Below are 21,996 nucleotides of genomic sequence, written 5' to 3'. Positions count from 1 at the left end.
GTCAACCTTCATGAAAGTAGACACCTCGCCACACCTTGCTGGGGGAGGTACCTTACAGGGAGGTTCACTACATTAGAGTCACGCAAACAAGACGGAGGTCATGGGTATAAAAGGCTGAGTCCATGCGTAAGCCCTTTGGTGTACTCATTTGAGTCACCCCTCATACCATTTTGGCACAGGGCTGTATTTCTATTTTCTATATTTCTATCTTTCTAATAAACTTCTCTAAATCTTCAGCAACTGTCCAAGCTATGCATATTTATTCTTAGCTTAGGACAAGAACCTGCGGTAATTTTCTGTGGTCGTTTTGGTCGGTTTGGATTTTGTTATGGGTTGGGGGAAATTGTGTCTGGGACCCTAGCAGGGGTCCCCGGGGAACAGTTTCCCACCACAACCATACTCCCCCAATCCGTAACAGTTAGGCTACAGGTTTGAGAATATCTCTTTGAAATTGTTTGTCTTTAGTACTCTACACTTTCCTTCCACGCTGTTTTAGCTATGTCCTACAAACGTTTATAGGTTGCATTTTTATTTTAATTTCTGTGTAACATCCAATTTTCCTGAAGACTTCCTCTTTGACCTGTATGTTATTTAGAGGCATGTTATCTTCCAAACGATTGACAATTTTTCTGTTATCTGAGTACTTTGTAAGGAAAGCAGGTTTAGCTCTTCATGTGTGAGGCTGAGAATTCCAGATTGGTGGTCCCATCAGTTTGTCTCCCAGCAAAGGCCCATTGCTCCATCGCTTCATGGCGCAGACGTCCTGCTGGCAGGGGTGAGTGGAAGAGGGAGAGAAGCCGGGACATTCAGGGACAGGCACTCCTCTTCCAACAGGGCCAATCCAGGCCCAGGAGAACCACATTAATGCCTGGAATTCCAAGATTGGGACACAAACCACATCCAAACCAGAGCCCTTTCTATTTCTGACTCTAGTTTGGTTTCTGACTCTAGTTGAAGAACACACTGTATGGTTCCATTTAAGTTTGCTTTAGTTTAGGGCCGAGGGTGTGTTTCATCTTGGTTTTCATCCCAGGGCTCTGTAGGTGTCCATGGGACCCTTCTGGTGAATGCCCTGCGGCGCTCTTTTATACCTTTGCTGATTTTCCAGGGGGGGAGGGTAAAGGCTCTGGTGCTGTAATTGGGCTTTGTCTACACTGCCCAGCAGAGGGGGAGTGAGAGTCTCAGAGTGGAGTGGGGGCGGTTGAAGGGCTAGGTTCCCATTTGGACGTTGCTCTTGCAGGTGGGGTCACAGTGCTTTTCTGTTTTGTTTGGAGTTAGAGCAGTTATTATCAAAAGGTTTCTGTCTTGCCAGCCTGTCCCTTTTTTGGCCCACTCTTTGGAGGGCACAGGCTGCTGCTATTTTGTCTGTGCCCATTTGTGTGTCTGTTTTGCTGACCCTCACCTTAAATTAGGCAAACGTTAAACCTGGAGAAGTCACCACTTTGTCATCGCTTGGGTCCCAGGTCTCTAGCTGTCTCCTCACCTTTCAGCGGTTTCCTGTGTTTGTTTTATATGTCGAACTTGGGAATTTAAAACGTTAGTATAGCTAGAGGAATGAGGGAAGGACAACTGGTTTTTCTCCCCAGAAGTCCTGTAGCTAGCCTTGTTTTGTTCTGTGCTGTTTTTGTATATTGTGAGAGGTAGAACTAACTTATTTTCCCAAATAGCCAGTTGTCCTAGTATCAGTTAGTAACTTATTGTTCTCAGTGATTTGAAATGCCAGCTGTCATAGAAAAAAAATCTCATATATTCACATGTCTGCACAGAATAAAAGTTTCTTTACTCACCCCATTAACTCCATCCATTTCTGTTGATGCAAAACAACTTTGTACCTCTGGCACATTTTCATTTGTACCTCTTAAATTGAATCTGTTTACCAAGATTGAGATGCAAGGTGGCTTCAAATGATGCTTGTTAAAACTTTATGTATGATAAACAAAAATAAGAGTAAAAAGTTATTTTGTGAAAACTAAATTGATGGAAAGGCTTATCAGGAAATCCTTGTAGCGGCCATGGTGATGTGTGTACACCTATAACCTCAGCACTTGGGAGGCTGAGGCAGGGGATTTGAGGTTGGGTGTGGCTCAGAGGTAGACACCTCCTCCTCTCCCCTCCCCTCCCCGGTTTTAATCCCTGGTACCATACAAAAAAAGAGGGAAGTCATTATAACAAACTGCTTCCTTTTGAATTTGGTCTGGGTGAGACTTTAAATATTGGTGAAATATATACAGAAATCTTTCATATGCAGATGGTGCATCAGCAGACCATCGGAGCACTGCACTTCTCAAAGGCCTGAGCTTGAGGTCATAGTTTGCACATTTAGGAGGAGGGCTAAAGCCACCCGCACGTGATCGTGATTCCTGGACCCCCGTCAGTATCCTTTTGGTCTGTTTCTGTGCCAGTATCCTGTTTTTAAACCAACTCAGCATTTTCTAGCACATTTTTGTATCTGGTAGGGTACCTACCTGTAGTGGGAACTTTCAGTTGAAAATAAACAGAAAACCTGAGTAAGACTGTCTAACCCAGTAAGAAGTGTATTAGCTCAAGCCGCAAGTGCAGAGGCAGGGTCCAGTGCTGGTCTAGGAAGTCCGGCTCCATTCCCAGAGACCCTCACTTGTCTGTCAGCTTCATCCTCCACCTGGTAGCAAGACGGCTGCAGTTGTGCCATATTTTATGCCTGTCTGTGACAAAATCCGGAAGTGGCCCGCTTTCCCTGGAGTCCCCAGCACGCCCCTCCTTGTATCCTGATGTGGTCATGATTGGCTTGTGGGTTTTTAAGCTGGCTGTACTTCAGAGTCACGTGGGTAGTTTTATAAAATACCAATATCTGATGGATACCGTAGACTGACTAGAATTTCTGAAGTGGGGTCCCAAGTGCCTAAATTTTTCTTTTTTTCGGGTCTGGGGATGGAACCCAGGGACATTCGACCTCTGAGCTATACCCCCTGCCCTGTTTTTTATTCTTTATTTTGAAACCGGGTCTCACTAAGTTGCGGAGGGCCTCACTAAGTAGCTGAGGCTGTCCACGAACCACGATCCTCCGGTCTCAGCCTCCCACATGCTGGGATTCCAAGTGTGCGCCACCACGCCCGGCAACCTAGATTTTTAAAAAGTTCAAAAAGAAGGCTTTAAAGGAATATGAACTTATTGAGCCTTTCTGATATATGTTTGTTTTCTGTTTTATTAAATTCTGTTCTTAATTGTATTGTTTCCTTTTTTCTACTTTAAGTTCTTCTTATCTCACTGCTTAAGATTCTGATATGCAGGCATGGTTTTGATTAATCCAGTTTCTTGGTCAGTCTCCAAATTTCTCAGCTAAAACAATGATAGAAAGGTTCTGGCGGAAGGTTCTGGTGCAGGCCCTGGCTGGTGGAGGAGGAGGCTGCAGCACGGGTGGCGGGTGTGAGCGCTCCAGCGGCTGAGCGCTGCCCTGGCCTGGCGCTTGGTCCCCTTTGGCTCCTGTTCCGCACGTGTCCTTCCCCTGGAAGGAACATCCTACGTGTGTCTACACAACCGAGCTCAAAGTTAGCTCGGTCAGTGTTCGCATTCTTTTTTAAGTGTGCTGATGTTCTGTCTCTGATCGTTCTGTTTGTTACTGAGGTCAGTATGTTAAAATTTGTCCTCTGGAATGAGGAGTTTGTCAGTTTCTACTTGTGGTTCTGTCGGTTTATTTTGGCTTTATACCTTCTAGCTATGTGGAAAGGGAAAACAGGGCTCAGAAAGTATCTGTTATTTGGTATATAAAAACTTCAACCTGCCGGGCGTGGTGGCGCACGCTTGTAATCCCCGCGCTTGGGAGGCAGAGACAGGAGGATCGCGCAGGTTCGAAGCCAGCCCCGCGCACTGGCTTAGGAGACCCTGTTTCCAAAAATGAAAATGTAAAAATAGGTCTGGGAGTGTAGCCCGGAGGTAGAAGGGCTTCCAGGAACCCCAGTACCACCAAAAAAAAAAAACAAAAAAAAACAACTTCAACCTTAGTTATATTGACTAGAACTTTTTATCATTTGCACAGTGAATTTATCAACCACAGCGAGTGGTTTTGATTTTTGCTTTCAAGTCAACATATGTGATATTAATGTGGCAATTCAGGTTTTTGTGACTTACTATTTGCTTGGTCTGGTTTTTTTTAATCTTTAAATTTTTTTGGTGGTACTGGGGTCCCTGGAAACCTCTGGGCTACACTCCCAGACCTATTTTATATTTTTTTATTTGGAAACAGGGTCTCCTAAACCAGCGAGGCTGGCTTCGAACCTGCGCGATCCTTCTGTCTCCACCTTCCCCGGGGGTTACAAGCGTGTGCCACCACACCCAGCTGCCTGGTGTATTTTTCTCATATTTTTACTTTGACCTGTTCAGCGCCCTGTTTTTAGGTGTCTTTTTGAAAGGCTGCGACTCCTTGAACTTCATATAGAAAACTTTTCTGTGTGTTTGCAGTGCTCAGGCTGTTGCGAGATGGCAGAAGAAGTGGTGGTGGTGGCCAAGTTTGACTACGTGGCCCAACAAGAACAAGAGCTGGACATCAAGAAGAATGAGAGGTTGTGGCTCCTGGACGATTCCAAATCCTGGTGGCGAGTTCGGAACTCCATGAATAAAACGGGGTTTGTGCCTTCTAACTATGTGGAAAGGAAAAACAGTGCCCGGAAAGCATCTATTGTAAAAAACCTAAAGGATACCTTAGGTGAGTTGCTTTTGTATTAAAAGAACAACAGATTTCTTTAAATGGATTCTGGAACTTAGTTCCTTGTTCAGGATTCTGACTGCAGTGGGCCGAGTCGACTTGAAAAGGTCAGGACTGGAATTTTAGTCAGGCAAGGTATTCAGGCCAGGCAGCAGGCACTCAGAGCATTAGCAGTCCTGTAAATCTGGGCCCAGTCAGAGATGAAGCTGTGCTCAGCAGCAGATGGCCGGCTTTCTAGCAGAAGATGGCAGACAGCTTCGTGGGTCCTGAGTGCCTGTTGGAGTTTAGACTTAGGCCGATACTGCCTCTAACTGAGGTAGGGAAAAGTGAGACCGATGCAGAATTGTCTCCTTGGGGATCAGCGCAGTCTGATCCACGGAACATTACCAGGCTTTAATACCTAATGGCTGGACATTTTGAACCTCACTTTAAAAAAGAAATCATTTTATTCTTCTGTTTGGTCAAAGTTTTAAACTGTGGCTCATTAGCGTGCGCTAGCATCTTCAGGGCTGATCCTCCGAATTTGTTTCTCTGTTATCTCCCTCCTTTCTTCCTCACTCTGAGTTTGTTAATTTTTCCTGGCCTTCTTTGAGGGCCAGAGACAGCAGCGCCTACTTCCCACTGGGCTTGGCTAAGCTGATAGGAAGGATGTAGGTACTGGCCAAAGCTGGCCTTTTTTTTTTTTTTCCCCCCTTCCTTAATTAAACTCCCCCTAGCTGACAGGAAGGAATTGGGAGGGACAGAAATTAATTTTGGTATCCAGACAGACATGCTGTTGCTTGATGAATCTTTGTCTATGCATAGAAGAAAAGAAAAATTTCTCTTTGTAAAGATGGTTTGGGATCAGTAGCATGATTAACAAATCTGAAATATTATTTTGACTTACTGCTTTAGTTTTTATTTCTTATTAAACATTATTTTAGAGTCATCTTATTAATAATAGAAAACAATGTTTAATGTTTTAACTGTTGTTAAGCAAAAACTAAAATACAGTTTCAAAGTAAGAATTTTTTTTCTTTTTTTTTTAACCGGTCTGGGGATTTAATCCAGAGGCATTTGACCTCCAAGCTACATCCTCTGCCCTATTTTTTATTCTTTATTTTGAAACAGTGTCTTACTAAGGTGCAGAGAACCTCACTAAGTAACCAAGGCTGTCTGTCCGTGATCCTCCTGTCTCAGTCTCCCGAATGCTGGGATTACAAGGGTGTGCCACCATGCCCGGCTCAAAGTAAGAATTTTATTAAGCATTAGAATATCAGTTTCTGGCCGGGCGTGGTGGTGCATGCTTGTAATCCCTGAGCTTGAGAGGCTGAGACAGGAGGATCACACAGGTTCGAAGCCAGCCTTGCTGGCTTAAGAGACCCTGTTTCCAAATAAAATATAAAATAGGTCTGGGAGTGTAGCCTGGAGGTAGAAGGGTTCTATCCCCAGTACGACCAAAAACAAACAAACAAACAAACAAAAAATCAGTTTCTGAGGTGGGCGTGGTGGTGCACGCTTGTAATCCCAGTACTAAAGAGGCTGAGGTAGGAGGATTCAGGTTGATGGCCAGCCTCAGCTATTTGTGAGGCCCTCCACAACTTAGTGAGACCCTATTTCAAAATAAAGAATAAAATAGGGCTGGGGGTTGTAGCTTAGAAGTAGAATGCTCCTGGGTTCAATCCGTAGTACTACCAAAAAAAAAATATGTTTCTGAGCTAAAGAGATTTCCAGTGTTCTGTATAATTTCATAGATGTAGTCATCATGACATTTCACTGCTCAGATCACTTTTTGTGTGTAGTTAAGTCTTAGGAAATCTGTGTTAATTTTATTTTACTATCAGAGTTATTACTTACCTATATTCCAGGGTGTTTGGAGACATTGTTTTAAGTTAGTGATCTGTAGTTAGCCTATATAATGATATACATCAGCTTTTGCATGTCAGCTTTCTCCTTTTTCTCAAAGTTTTCGTTGCCCTCTTTGGTAACTTACATGTTTCATATAGTTAATGGATATGTTTCAGTGAGTGTGCTGCTAGAGACACTTTGGTAATAAGTAGGAAAAGGAAGAAACCAAGGAAAGGATGAATACGTGAACATATTTTTAACTATTCAGAATATTTGTGCTTTAATGTTTCTTCCAAAATAAGTCTGAACCATAGGATATTTTTTGGCCATCATAATCTACTTGTGTTTCAAGTTCTTTTATAGTTAGAGAAAACTTTGGAAAGAGAAAAAACCTTTCTATTGCTGGGTGTGGGCCAGGTCACATGGTTGGGTGTGGGAAGTTTCAGTGTTGCAGAACCGACCAGGAAGCTCACTGAGGATTATCTCGAGCCGAGTTAACACAAGAGAGAACACAGAATTTTTATTCAGAATGGATTGGTTAAACGTCTTTAAAGATTTTTTCAGTAAGTTATTCTAATATCCATAGCGTTTGTATTCGATTTTTCACTTTCAGAATTTAAAGGGAAACTATGGAGAGAATTTTGTGGGGTTACATAATAACTAGATTTAATATTTATGTAATACAAGCTAAATGGTTGGTAATATATTAAATAGCATTAATTTTGGCTTGGTAAATAAAGTAATTTTAAAATGTTTCAGTATGAATGTTTAAATAATGAATAGAGAAAAGATATAAATGGTTTAGATTTGATGCTCTTTTAATTCAGTAACTCACTTTAGCAAAGACATTTGAAGTGAATTAAGTCAGGTATAGATGTTTTTACAGCATTAGGAGAAAAGACTTAGGTGAGCAAATCCTTTATCTTCGGCTTTCGTATTAGTATGATACTGTTTAGTACTTTTATAAAGATAACATTTAATAAAAGCACTAGTAAAATAATAGTACTAATTTACAAGAATTCAGTCTGTATGTCTGCTCAGACCTCTTTGTGATCTTCAAATTGTGCACGTGATTTGACCTTGAATATCTGCTTGCCATTTCTACAAAACAGAAGAATTATTGTAGGAATCTCTACACAAAGAGCTTACGGAAACAAAGAGTAACCTAGTGAGAGACGGGGGAGGCAGAACAGAGGAGCGAGCACTTTGTAGGAGACCGTCGTGGCACATGAGCCTCATTTCTGTGCTAGCTCTGGTGGCTAAGTGACCCTTTTGGAATATGTCTTACAGCTTCTGTTTACTTTTTGGAGAGTTATTAAAATGTTCAAATCTTGGAGTTTGCAGCTTTGGGATTAGTTTTCTTTTTAAAGAACTTAGTAACGTATTCATTGACTTGTTTATCAAACCATTTTTATTGGGAGCCTATGCTAAGTCAGGCAAAAATAGTAAAGTGAACAAACTAATATCAATTTTTATAGAACCTATATTCTGGGGGGAGTTAGAGGATAGTTACTCTTTATTAATAGTACAGTGAGTTTCATATCTAAGTGTGGTCATAAGTGCTGTTGACCATAAATCAGCCAGGAAAGGTATAAAAATCTGTTGTATTATTGACTCAGTGATTCACTGTACCTCATCAATACAGCAGTACAATTATTTGCTCTACTGAATGTTAGGAAATTGTTACTCTTCAATGCATTTTAGTTCCAGGGCCAAGATTTGAGATTTGTAACAAAAATATTTCTTTACTCAGTCTCCCTGGAGCATCTCAAAATTTGTATTTATTTTGCTAGGCAGCTCTTTAGAGACAGGCTCTTCATTCACCCACACCCTGACTGGACTTAGAAAGCAGAGGAAACAGGATATGCGCTGCTTATGTGGTAGCCTGAATGCTTTTGAAAACAAACAGTTTATAGTGTTTTAGATAAAGCAAATAACAAAAGCATTTTATTTCACTTACATGAAATTAACGTGGGTGAAAATACAGACTTAAAACCTGTAATGAAAAGAAAACCATCTGTTTGAATTTAGAATGCCTTAGTTCTGTTTCAGATAAACTGTTGACGAGCCATGTGGTCCGTCCGGGGTCTATAACCCAACTTTTCAGATTTCCTGTTCTTTGTTTGTCAAGGAGAGTTAGGCAAGACTAGATCCTGGAAAGTCCCTTCTGACGCGGAAAGTCTCGGAGCCCTGGTCAACAACTAAGGTGGGCTTGCGCTTGTCACAGGAGTCAGGAAATCCGGGGGACGGGGCTGGGGGGTTGGCTTTGAAGAAATTAGGAACAGAATAAACGTTGACTGAGGAATTGAAAGCAGTAATACTTTCTGTGGACTCGTTCTGTTGAACTTTATTACTCAGCTTTAGATGAAGGGAAAATGATATGCTTAAAACAAGGAAGACCGGATGCTGGAAGCAGTCACTAGTAAAAGAAAATGAGAACATTGGTAGCAGTTTACATGATTAAAAGACTCCAGCTGCTGTGATAACAGGAGCGCCAGCGTCTTGTCTGCGTGGGCTTAGGTGAAGGATGCGGATCCCTCCTGCGCGGGCTCATGGACAGGATGCAGCTCGCCCACTTTGGATGGGATTGAGACACTGACACTTCAGCACTGCCATCCAGTATAGCAAGGATTTGGAAACCAGGTCACAGGAAAGAGTTCTTATTGTTGTTTTGTTTTGTCTGTGGCCCTGAGGATTGAACTGAGGGACATTCTACCTCCGAGCTACACCCCAGACCTTTATTTTGTTTGAAACAAGGTCTCACTAGGTTGCTGAGAGTCTGGCTTAGTTGCTGAGGCTGTCCTCGAACCTGTGGCCCTCCTATCTCAGGTACTGGAACTACAGGTATACATCATTAATCCCAGCTAGGAAGAGTTGTTTTGATTATTTTGGTACTAGGGATTGAACCCACAGGCATTCTACCTCCAAGCTTCACCCCTAGCCCAACTTTATTTCTTATTTGAAAACAGGTTCTCACTAAGTTGCTGAGAGCCTCACTAAGTTGCTAAGGCTGTCCTCAAACCTGCGATCCTTAGGAAGAGGGATATCCATTACATAAATAAATGTTCACAGTGCTTGGCCAGGTTCTTACCAAGTTTTGAGGAGCTTTTAGTGATTCTATTAAGAAGCAGCACTGTAGGAGCAGATACGACCAGCAATGAGGGAAAGAGTGGAGGCAAACAAGAGCTAACGGTGAAAACTGACTGCCTTAAGTTAGAGAGCTTCAGTCTGAGCATTTTTCTCTCATCTCCAGCCAGGTCCAGCTATGTGTTATAATGTAAACGTTTAAAAGTAAGTGTGGAAAAAAAAAGTACGTGTGAACACCGGGCGTGGTAGTGCATGCTTGTAAACCTGAACACCGGGCGTGGTAGTGCATGCTTGTAAACCCCCCCGCCTGCGACTCCCCCCCACTTGGGAGGCAGAGACAGGAGGATCGCGCTGGTTCGAAGCCAGCCTTGCTGGCTTAAGAGACCCTGTTTCCAAATAAAACTATAAAAAAAGTAGGTCTGCGCGTGTAGGCTGGAAGTAGAAGGGCTTCCAGGAACCCCGGTACCACCAAAAAAAATAAAAAATAATAATAATAATAATTACGCTTGTAATCGTAGCATTTGGGAAGCTGAAACAGGAGGATCATGGTTCGAGGACAGCCTCAGCTACTTAGTGAGGCCCTCTGCAACTCAGTGAGACCCTGTTTCAAAATAAAGAATAAAAATAGGGCTGGGGGTGTAGCTCAGAGATAGTATGCCCCTGGGTTCCATTCCCAGTACTGGGAAAAAAATAAATAAATAAAAGTACTTGTGAGCCAGTGAGGTGGTGCATGGTGGCACATGCTTGTGATCTCAGTACTTGGGAGGCTGAGACAGGAGGATTACAGGTTCATGGATAGCCCCAGCTACTTAGTGAGGCCATCAGCAATTTAGTGAGACCTTGTTTCAAAATAAGGAATAAAAAATATGGCCGAAGTAGCTCAAAGGTAGAGCTACTTCGGTTCCACCCACAGTATCCCCCAAAATAAAAAATAAAAAAAGTACATGTGTGTGTGTTGGGAGGGGTTACTGGGTATTGAACCTTGGGGGGGTTCTGCCTTAAGGCTACACTCTCAGCCCTATTATTTTTTGTTTAGAAAGTCTCACTTTGTTGCTCAGAGACTTGTAGTGTTGCTGAGTCTGTCCTTGAACTTACAATCCTCCTTTCTCAGCCTCTCAAGTACTGGAATTGCCTGGCAGTTTGAGTATTTTGAAAAATTAAATTCCTGAGCCTGGTGTGGTGGTGCACACTTGTAATTCCAGCATTTGGGAAGCTGAGACGAGGATCACGGTTCACAGACAGCCTCAGCTGCTACTTAGGCCGTTTGCAACTCTGTGAGACCCTGTTTCAAAAAATAAGTAATGAAAATACAGGGCTGGGGGTATAGCTCAGAGGTACCCCTGGGTTCCATTCCCAGTACCAAAAAAAAAAAAAAAAGATTCTAGAAGCACTAGGAGATAGGAAATGATCATCATGGAGCGCCGTTTGTGTGTCACGCTCTGTGCTGTCATACACACAATTCTTTACAGAAACTTTGACATAGCAAAGAAGGAAATTGGAGTTCAAAGAATATTAAATAACTGTCCAAGATCACACAGGACTACAATTTAAACCTGGATCTCTTTTGCCAACGTTTTCACGAGGTTTGCTGTAGAAGGGCTGGTTGAGATTAGAAGGATTGTGGTGCGCCAACTGAGCTCAGGGAGTGTGATCATCTGAACAGTTATGTCCTTCCTCAGGTTTTTTTTTTTTTTTTTGGTACTGGGGTTCCTGGAAACCTTTCTACCTCCGGGCTACACTCCCAGACCTATTTTATATTTTTTAAATTTGGAAACAGGGTCTCTTAAGCCAGCGCGGCTGTCTCTGCCTCCCAAGCATGGGGATTACAAGCGTGCGCCACCACGCCTGGCCTTCCCCAGTTTTTTAAAAGGGTCTTCTTGCTAGGTTGCCTAGGCTGGCCTTGAACCCCTGATCTCAACCGATTCTCCTGGCTCAGGCTCCCTAGTGGCTGGAACTACAGGGGTGTGTGCTACTGCACCAGGCTGTGTCCTCAGAAACTTCCAGGCTGAAGCTGGTCATCAGTGTGATGATGGCATTCAGAGGCGGGTGCTGGGGCGACGAGGCCATGCGGTCAGAGCCGTCGTGAATGGGGCCTGTTTGCCCCTTGTACCCTGCCCCGAAGGTGCCAGCTCTGAGGAGCAGGTAAAGGTCCGGTGGCTCTAAGTTACTCAGCAGCCTGAACAAATAAAGAAGAAGATTTAGAAAAGATAATACATTGATCTGAGGGAGACCTGCTGTGGAAGGACAGTGCAAACATGTTGTTTGGATAACTTTATCAAGCGTTTTAATGGCAGGAGACTGGGAGTTCGTTTTTTATCGGTAGAAACAAAGGCAGCGGCTACACCCCAGCCCTAATTTTTATTCTTTATTTTGAAACAGGGTCTCATTAGTTTGCCAAGGGCCTCACTAAGTAGCTGAGGCTGGCTATGAACATGTGATCCTCCTGTCTCAGTAGTCTCAGTACTTGCTGAGATTACAAGCCTGTGCCACCATGCCCTGCTCACAAATGTTTTTATTTTTAATGCAAAAGGACTTCGTGTGTGTGTGTGTGTGTGTGTGTGTGTGTGTGTGTGTGTGTGTGTGTGTAGTTGCTAGTGCTCTTGTCAGTATCTTTTTTTCTGTGTGTGGAGCTGGGGATTGAACACAGGAGTGTTCTACCTCTGAACTATACCCCCAGCCCTAATTTATTTCTTTTGAAGCAGGGTGTCCTCGGGAGTACTGGTGTGCTCCACCAGGTTGGCCTGTGTTGTCACTCTCTAAGAATCCATTGCTAAATCCAAAGTCATAAAGATCAAATACTCCTGTGTTTTCTCTGAAGAGTTTTATTTTAGTTCACATATGTGGGTCATTGATCCATTTTGAGTTAATTTTTATATAAAATGTGAAGTCCAACTTCATCTGTTTTGCATATGAGTGCCCATTTATCCCAGTATTTTTTTGGGTGGCAGGTTCCTGGGGATTGAACTCATGAGCATTTTATCTCTGAGCTACACCTGCCCTTTTTATTTTTTGTTTTGAAAGAGTCTTGCTTATGTTGTTGAGTGTTGAGGCCGTCCTTGAACCTTTGACCCTCCTAGTTGCAGCCTCCCATCAGCCCTCATGCCCGCTCCAGTACCACTTTCACACTGAACGATACTTACACAAACCCACTGAGTCTTGATGTGTGTGAATTCTCCTACTTGCTAAAATGTATTCATCAGCCCCAAAGTGCTTTTGTTGACGTGTGGAGTGGCATCGCCCTGCTTGGTGGGCAGCACCTGCCCAAGGCCTGGGCCTCTTCCCCCGCTGCTGCTCTCGTCCCTTTCCAAGTCTGTTTAGTCAGGTATTGTTTAGTGTTTCTACACAAGAAAGCTGTAAGCCGGGCGTGGTGGCGCACGCTTGTAATCCCAGCATTCGGGAGGCTGAGACTGGAGGGTCACTGTTTGAGGACAGCCTCAGCTACTTAGGCCCTCTGCAACTCAGTGAGACCCTGTTTCAAGTAAAGAATTAAAAAAAAGGGCTGGGGGTGTAGCTCGGAGGTAGAATGTCCCTGGGTTCCATCCCCAGTGCTGCAAAACTAAAAAAGAAAAGAAAAAGAAAGTCATAATTTTCTTTGTGGAAAAAATGTTAGATAAATTTTTTTCAGGCATTAGTTAAGTGATGTTAGTTGTGAATTCAGTGTTACTAAGTCACAGTTTATATTAAATACATGTCTTCAAAGAGAGCAATACATAATAAGGTTCTGTATTGAGTGGCTGGGGAAAGCGTGCTTCCCTGGAAGCCGTGGCGGTTGCTGCTTGCTTATTCAGTGTCCATGGGGACTTCAAAGAGCCTCACTGCAGATGAGCATACACTGGTTATTGTTGAGGGGTTTGCAGTTTTGGTGTTGTTGATACCTTCTTTCATTTATCTGTTTTAATTTGTCTTAATCTGTACCTTTTTTTGTGGTACTGGGAATTGAATTTAGGGCATTCTACCTCTGACCTACACCCTCAGCCCTATTTTATTTTTATTTATTTATTTATTTATTTTTTTGTGGTACTAGGGATGGAACCCAGCGACATTCTACCTCAAAGCTACAGCCCCAGCCCTATTTTTTTTTTTTTTTTTTTTTTTTTTTTTTTTTTTTTTGGTGGTACTGGGGTTCCTGGCAGCCCTTCTACCTCTGGGCTACACTCCCAGACCTATTTTATATTTTTGAAACAGGGTCTCTTACGCCAGTGCGGTCTCTTATGCCAAGCGCGGGGATTACAAGCGTGCGCCACCATGCCCGGCTCCAGCCCTATTTTTTATTCTTTATTTTGAAACAGGGTCTCACTGAGTTGCAAAGGGCCTCACTGAGTAGCTGAGGCTGTCTGTGAACTGCAGTTCTCCTGTCTCAGCCTCCCAAATTCTGGGATTACAAGCATGCGCCACCACGCCTGGCTTTAAACTATTTTTACTAAGTATATATTCTAGCAGGGCATAGTGGCACACTCCCGTAATCCAGTACTTGGGAGGCTGAGATAGGTGAGTCACAGGTTTGAGGACAGCCTGAGCACCATAGAGAGCTTCTCAGCAACATATCAAGACCCTATTTCTTCTTCTTTTTTTTTTTTTTTTGTGGGTCTGGAGATGGAACCCAGGGGCATTCAACCTCTGAGCTACACCCCCTGCTCTTTTTTTCTTTTTTCTTTTATTTTTTTGAAACTGGGTCTCACTGAGTTGCAGAGGGCCTCACTAGGTAGCTGAGGCTGTCCAAGAACTGCAGTCCTCCAATCTCAGCCTCCCGAATGCTGGGATTACAAGCGTGCGCCACCACACCCAGCTCTCAAGACACTGTTTCAAAACAAGAAATAAAAAAGGGAACTGGCATATGTCTGCACCTTGTCTGCTCCATCGATCAGATGATTTAGGCTGTAGGTACCCCAGAAGACAGCCTGGCCCCGAGGTGCCCCCAGCGAGGGAATCCATTGTACCAGTTCTGGGGGTGGGCACTGCCAGCAGACAAGCCGAAACCCACAGTCACAACTGTTTGAAGAGTAAGGCCTGCGTGGCTCCCTCCCTCCGGCCTTAGAAGTGCAGGCGCAGCGCTCACAGTGCTGACTTGGGGTGTTGGGGCAGGCCAGCCTGCAGTGCCGTGGCACAGAGCGCAGCGTCCTCACCAAGCCTCCCCTTGTCTGTTTCCTTAGATGCCAGACTCCTACAGAGCTTGATCCTGGCAGAATTTGCTAGCTCATTCACTGGCGTTCAGAAGGAGCGTTGGGTTCCCTGCTCTGCCATTTTGGGTGGTGTTAGTGACTCTTGATGTGGAGATTTTCAGAATGGTATTGTTAAGCAGAAGGAAGAAAATTGGGAGAGGGAAAGTTGATTTATTGGTATAACATTATTTTTATGTCGACATAGGTACTGGGTTTGAGGTGCTAATAATACAATTTAGGTATCTAGTGGCAATTTAAATTCTAGTACTTGAATTTCAGAAGGAGCTCAGAGCTGCAGAGAAATCTGAGAACTGACTGCATAGATTTTGAAATGAAAGTGCTTGGTTTCCTTAAAATGGAGGGGAAGGCCCAGCAGGGCATCTTGGAAAATACCCCCTTTTAGCTAAGGAGTCATACACTCGCTTATTCATTCAGTAAACATCCACTTTGGAGGCTCCGCTGAGCTGGAGACAAGGGCAGTGAGGACCACTTTTCTGTCCTTGGGAAGTTCACTCTTAGGGAAACCCGAGAGTGAGCAAGACCCTCGCCACGCGCTCAGAGCAGGGTTAGAGGCGCCCAGGTCAGGGTGAAGAGAGGAGACTGGCACGGGAGCCAGAGACGGAGAGGCAGCGGGGATGGTTTGAGACCTTGTGCTCCAAGTGGCACACGCTGTGGGTAAGGAGGTGGCAGAGTTCTCACGAGGTTTTAAAGTGAGTGGTTTTGATTGCGTGGTAGAGATAATCAGATTATAAAAAGGTAAGAGTGTGAGTAAGTGGTGAGAGTTGATGGAAAAGGGGAAGGCAGCTTTTTAAAGAATGATACAGATTAAAAAGAAGGTGGTTCTCGCCTGTAATCAATCCTAGCACTTGGCAGGGTGGAGGATCATAGCGGGTTTGAGCCAGCCTCTGCAATTTAGCAAGACCCTGTTCCAAATTAAATATGTAAAGGGCTGGGGTGAGAGGTGGGATGCCCTGGGTTCTGTCTGTGGCACTCTCCCCTGAGAATAGCAAAGGTAAGATAGCTTTCTTTTGGAGGAGCAGAGTTTTGAGTATATTTTAGATAGTTGACTGAAGAGAAACAAGGCTACCAGAGAGTCCCAAAAGAGCGAGGAAGGGTCGTCTGGAGAAGCCGCAGCACTGCAGCAGTGAGCGAAGGCATCACACCTTCACCAGTGTGGGAGGCGGGAGGGGTGAGGAGGGGAGTGCTCAAAGAGCTCGGGCATTTATGTTTTTATCACATTGAACCTCACTCTGATGTATGATTGCAGTATACCAGAAAGTAGCTAAGAAGCAAGTGTCCCTCAAAGTGCTGGGCTGGGCTGGGCTGGCGCCGCTCGTGCTTGTGGTAGTGGCACCGCTGGTGATTTCCTCATCTTCTCCCAACAACTATGCAGTGTGTTCTGTGTACTAAGCACTCTAAGGTCCCTGGGACTGTGTCTGTGATAAAGTAAACAAGTCTGCGGGCGAGGTTACTCGTGATGCGGTGGAGCAAGGGAGCCGGCGCGCCGCGGCCCTGGGGTACGCAGGACGGAGTAGACCCTCTGGCCTGGGACCCAGCAGAGCACAGGAGACTACCCGGGCGTAGCAGTGGTTTTATATCACATACCAAATCCTACTTTAAGTCACTTTTATTCTTACGCAGCTAATTATAAAATTTAGCTTAATAAAATGATATGGACTTACTGCAGCTTTTATATACTTGGATTATAGCTATAGGAGAAATAATCTCTACTAATATTTAAGAAAAACTCCATTAACTTAGGATAGCCTTATAATTGTGCTGTTATTTCAAGGTCTTTGCAAATGAAAAGAGGAGAAGGGAAACTCACATAGCTAAATTCTATGTTAAGTGTTTGTTGTGAAAAGAGAATTTTGATCTTATTTCCAAAAAGGTGTTTATACAACATAGACACTTGTTACATGGATTAAAGGCTTAAAATGCTATACAGAGTTGAAGATCTTTCAAGGTTATGATGATGTAGTCACCGTTCTATGTTCTTATCGCCTCCTTTGTGTTTAAACAGGCATTGGAAAAGTGAAAAGAAAGCCTAGTGTTCCGGATTCTGCGGCTCACGCTGACGATGGCTTTGTTGACCCAGGAGAGCGTCTCTATGACCTCAACATGCCTGCCTTTGTGAAATTTAACTACATGGCTGAGAGGGAGGATGAGTTATCATTGATAAAAGGGACGAAGGTGATCGTCATGGAGAAATGCAGCGACGGGTGGTGGCGGGGGAGCTACAATGGACAAATCGGATGGTTCCCTTCAAACTATGTAACTGAAGAAGGTGACAGTCCCTTGGGGGACCACGTGGGTTCCCTGTCAGAGAAATTAGCAGCAGTAGTCAACAACCTGAACACTGCACAGGTGTTGCATGTGGTGCAGGCTCTTTACCCATTCAGCTCATCCAATGACGAAGAACTTAATTTTGAGAGAGGCGATGTAATGGATGTTATTGAGAAGCCAGAAAATGACCCAGAGTGGTGGAAATGCAGGAAGGTCAATGGAATGGTTGGTCTGGTGCCAAAAAACTATGTTACCATCATGCAGAATAACCCCTTGACCTCGGGTTTGGGACCATCGCCGCCACAGTGTGACTACATCAGGCCTTCGCTCACGGGGAAGTTCGCGGGCCACCCCTGGTATTACGGCAGAGTCACCAGGCACCAGGCAGAAATGGCACTAAATGAGAGGGGGCACGAAGGGGACTTCCTCATTCGTGATAGTGAATCTTCGGTAAGTTGTTTTTCAAAAGTTAACGGAAATAGAGCCGTGGATATCACAATAGTGGAGGGCTGGAGGGCATGTGTGCTCCCTGACTCCCGCCAGGTTATAGGCTGGGACCTGAGCACCATGCCCTGAGCCAAAGTCAGCGCTCTCTCCAGCTGTCTGCGTTTTGAACAAAACTGGAATGGACTGGATTATTTGGCCATGTCCAGTTGTGTCAGCTTGACATTCCTGGAATATTTTCTGTTGCATTAAACAGAAAAATGGAGATAACTGAACATTAGCTTCTTCATTGAGAGTAGAGTAATTCAGTAGATTAAACTGGGAAAATTATTGCTGTTAGGTGTGGTATATAAGAAAATAATTATTGGTCAATAACATAGGAAATCCCTAAATTAAAAAAAATTGATAGTTTCTTCATAAATCATTTGTTCAGAAGTTAAAGTCCTGCTTCATTTTGTACTTCAAAAACCTATTTTAGCACCAAGCATGGACACATACCTGTAGTTCCAGCCACGCCGGAGGCTGAGGAGAGGAGTGCAGTGTGAGGTCATCCTGGGCCTCATAGTGAGACTTGACCCAGGAGAGAGCAGGGTAGAAGCTCAGTAGCAGAGTGCTTGCTTAGCACGAGTGAGCTCTGGGTTCAGTCCCCAGTGCTATGAGACAAAGCAAATCCTATTTTAACTCTCAAGTGCATTTGTAATAAAGGATAAATTATACTGCAGTACCAATAAAACTATAAAACTGTAAAAATTTAGGAAGAATATAGTTATTTGGTCTCGGGTTTTTTCTTGGGTATTAAAATTTTACGACACTCATATTCTTTAAAAATTGCCCTTTTCCCACTGGTAAATACAGCACCACTTCACTACCTTTCTACCTTCCAAAGCATGATTAGTATTAATATGAACGTAGTTGTACAAAAATGAATGTGTATTTGAACAAAAAGAAGGAAACGTGAGTCAGGTTGAGGGTACTTGAACTCTGCCTGTGCCCTGGCGGCCAGTGGAGGGACGCGCGCCGGCTCATTTGTTGCTAGGCGCGGGTCTTGTCCACTGCTTGACACTTTGGGAGGAAATGCCTTCTGGGATGACAAAGACTGTTCAGAAAAATGTGAGGGTTTTTTATTTTTTTATTTTTAAGGGAAAAAAAAAAACTACTTAGGCAGCTGAATGCAGAGTATTATGTATTTTCTTGTGGTCAGAACACAAATTCTACGCAAAGTATGCAGTTGCTTTTAGCAATGTAAATTTTAAGGTGGAGATTTTGTATTTTGTGTGTGTGTGTGGGGGGGGGTGCTGGGGATGGACCCTTCTACCTCCAGGCTACACTCCCAGACCTATTTTATATTTTATTTGGAAACAGGGTCTCTTAAGCCAGCATGGTTGGCTTCGAACCTGCGCGATCCTCCTGCCTCCGCCTCCCAAGCACGGATTACAAGCGTGCGCCACCACGCCCGGCTAAGGTAGAGATTTCTAATAGGCATACGTGACCTGCATTTGGTTTGTTTTTGTTTGTTTCTTTGTTTGTTCTGGGGATTGAACCCAGTGCCGTACTCTACCTCTGAACTACATTCCCAGCACTATTTTATTTTTTATTTGGAAACCGGGTCTTACTAAGTTGTGGAGGGCCTCACTGAGTTCTGAGGCTGGCTGTGAACCTGTGATCCTACTGTCTTAGCCTCCTAAGTACTGGCATTACAAGCCTGCACCACCATGCCTGGCTATGTTTTTTAAATATTTGAATTCACTGCCAATATTTAAATATTGGGAGATTTATTATAAAAATCTAGACTTCTTTAAGCAGGGCGTGGTGGCACACACTTGTAATCTCAGCATTTGGGTGGCTGAGACAGGAATGCCATCCACAGAGCCTCAGCTACTTAGGCCCTTTACAACTCAGTGAGACCATGTTTCAAAATAAAGAATAAAATCTAGGGCTGGGGGTGTCACTCTGAGGTAGAATGCCCCTGGGTTCCATCCCCAGTACCGCAAAAAAAAAAAAAAAAGTTTTTTTTTAAGAATCCCCCTACTTTTGTTTTGGCAATACTGGGGATGGAACCCAGGGCATTTTACCTCCAAACTACACCTCAGCCCTATTTTTTATTCTATATTTTGAAGCAGGGTCTCACAGAGTTGGATAGGGCCTCACTAAGGAGCTGAGGCTGGCTGCAAACTTAAGATCCTCCTGTCTCAGCCTCCCAAGTACTGGAATTGCAGGCCTGTGCCACCATGCCCGGCTTTAGAATGTCCTTTTAAAACCTGCCAACAGTGAATCCCTCCCCTGCTTCCTGCAAGGCAACAATCACAGATGAGAAGTATTTGTTTTCTTTAGATCAGCATTGTCCATTTCCACTGTCCCTCTATAGTGATGCTTTTGGTCCTCGCAGACATTTGAGGTTTTTTTTGTTTTTGTTTTAGTGGGTCTGGGGATGGAACCCAGGGGTATTTGACCTCCGAGCTCGACCCCCTGTCCTATTTTTATTCTTTTTTGAAACAGGGTCTCACTAAATTGCGAAGGGCCTCGTGTGCACCATTTGAGTTTTTGACCTTTCATTAGAGTGTATGTTAGTTCTCATTTGTGTCTTTTATTTTTGAGAATTCATAGTTTTATCTCTAAGTTAGCTATTGTTAGCTACAAGTTGAAAAGGAGTCGGGTGGATGTCTGGGATTTTCTCATCTTCAATATTCTGCCTGAAGAGAAAATAGCCCTTGTGCCTCAGATATTAAGCTAGTGAATTTGCTGTAGTCGCTGTGCTGTGAGCACTGGATGTTGAACTGACCACACGGGTTTGAATCTTGCCTCTTGTTAGCTAGGTGCTGAGAGCCAGGTAACGATACTGGACAGGGTGGCCTCCCTGAGCCTCCATCTCCCCTCTATAAAGGTCTGTTGAGGAGTTAACGTAATCTATGTGAACAGGTCAGCATGAACAGGTGCCTCGTGTTTAGTAAGCACCCAGCTTTGAGCACTGACCAATTGAGTATGAAAATGCTAGCGCTTAGTTTTCAAAGTGTTTACTGTTTGTTTTTTCTCTTTCAGCCAAACGATTTCTCAGTATCACTAAAAGCACAAGGGAAAAACAAACATTTTAAAGTCCAACTCAAAGAGACTGTGTACTGCATTGGGCAGCGTAAGTTCAGCACCATGGAAGAACTTGTAGAACATTACAAAAAGGCACCCATTTTTACCAGCGAACAAGGAGAAAAATTGTATCTTGTCAAGCATTTGTCATGATACTGCTGATGAGAAGTGACTGCGCTGCAGCTTTGATTTGTCGTGTAGTTGAGACTGAGAAAGTGCTGGTCCAGCCATGCGTGATTGGGAGTCGCTGTTGTAACTCTGAGCATCGACTACAACACATATGTATTTTTATTATAACTCAGCCCATACATGTATACTATGTACACAGTGACTGCATAGAACAGTTCCTTATCCTGGGTCTTCTCTTTTACTGCTTTCTTCCTTGCTGTTTTTCTCTTTGCTTCTAATATTAAGGTTTTGTATTTTGAAAAAAATTAATACACAAGTCCTCTATTTCCTTGTAAAGGCAACCTGTCCTGCCATGGTTTTTCTTCATATGAAAGTATATCTATATATGACATGTGCTAAAATAAATTTCTTGGAGAGTGTTAATCTTTTTTGTGACTAAATAGCAATAATAAATGGAAAATTAGAAATTATTTTTAGGTATTATATTTGTCAGAAGCCGTTGTAAATACCATGTATGTTGTATACACCATTAGTTTTATACGTTCATTCATTGTCTTCAGTATTGTGCAAATCAGATGGGGCATAAGTTAGAAAATATCATATGCAATTTTAATATACAACTGTTGAAACAAAATTCACTGAATTCTTAAGAATTTTTTGGTGCTTTTTTCCATCTTGTTATTCAAGATAGAGCAGTCTCTGAGATACTGAGCTTTTAAAACTGTAAATGGATACTCTAGTGTTATTTTTTTCCTACTGTTACTTTACCAAAGCATCTTATATTGTAATATGTTATATTTATGCAAGTGTATAAAGTATGGCCCACTTTTGGGGAGGTAGTAGGTTTCCCTCCCTAATTGTAAGGGACAGTATTTCCCTACTCATTACCTTCTTTCAGCCCCCGCCCCCACGCTGGGGATTGGCTGGCCCCAGGGCCTTGCGCGTGCTAGGCAAGGGCCGAGCACTGAGCTGCGCCGGGCCCCCCCTCCTCTTCTCAGCTTCAAGCTTTGTTGACTGGACACTACAGTTGATTATACCCGAGGGAAAAGTGGAATGTGCCTGTGGTTAGATAAAATTATCTTAATTTTTAAATTTTGCATTTTTGTTTACCATGTAGAGGATTTGGGTGTAAGATTTAAATTTAAGTAAACTACCCATCAATATTTCTTTGAAAATAAGTACTAAAAGCGTAACTTAGTAAAGCATAGAAAGTCATGTTTTCAAAAAAATTCCCCAGTGCTGCCTAAGTATATGAATAGTTCACTCTTTGTTTTATAAACACATATTAATACATCAGAGTTATTGATG

General features: G+C 43.4%; 1 protein-coding gene across 2 annotated transcripts; it reads left to right on the top strand.

Moving 5' to 3' along the window:
• Nucleotides 1-4,452: 4,452 nt before the first annotated feature.
• NCK1 (NCK adaptor protein 1) lies at nt 4,453-20,712 on the top strand (the record flags this gene model as incomplete). Of its 2 annotated transcripts, none has more annotated exons than XM_080696105.1 (3): nt 4,453-4,678; nt 16,775-17,487; nt 20,518-20,712. In XM_080696105.1, 3 exons carry the CDS (start codon nt 4,453-4,455, stop codon nt 20,710-20,712), a joined length of 1,134 nt encoding a protein of 377 aa, XP_080552231.1. The 2 variants fall into 2 exon arrangements, with proteins under 2 accessions (XP_080552231.1, XP_080552232.1); XM_080696106.1 differs by lacking the exon at nt 4,453-4,678 and adding an exon at nt 7,035-7,068.
• Nucleotides 20,713-21,996: the final 1,284 nt, after the last annotated feature.

Source organism: Muscardinus avellanarius (assembly GCF_963383645.1).
Source record: "Muscardinus avellanarius genome assembly, chromosome: 5".
NCBI lineage: Eukaryota > Metazoa > Chordata > Mammalia > Rodentia > Gliridae > Muscardinus > Muscardinus avellanarius.
The sequence above is the reverse complement of the archived record's forward strand: the minus strand, read 5'-3'. Positions and strand labels throughout refer to the sequence as shown.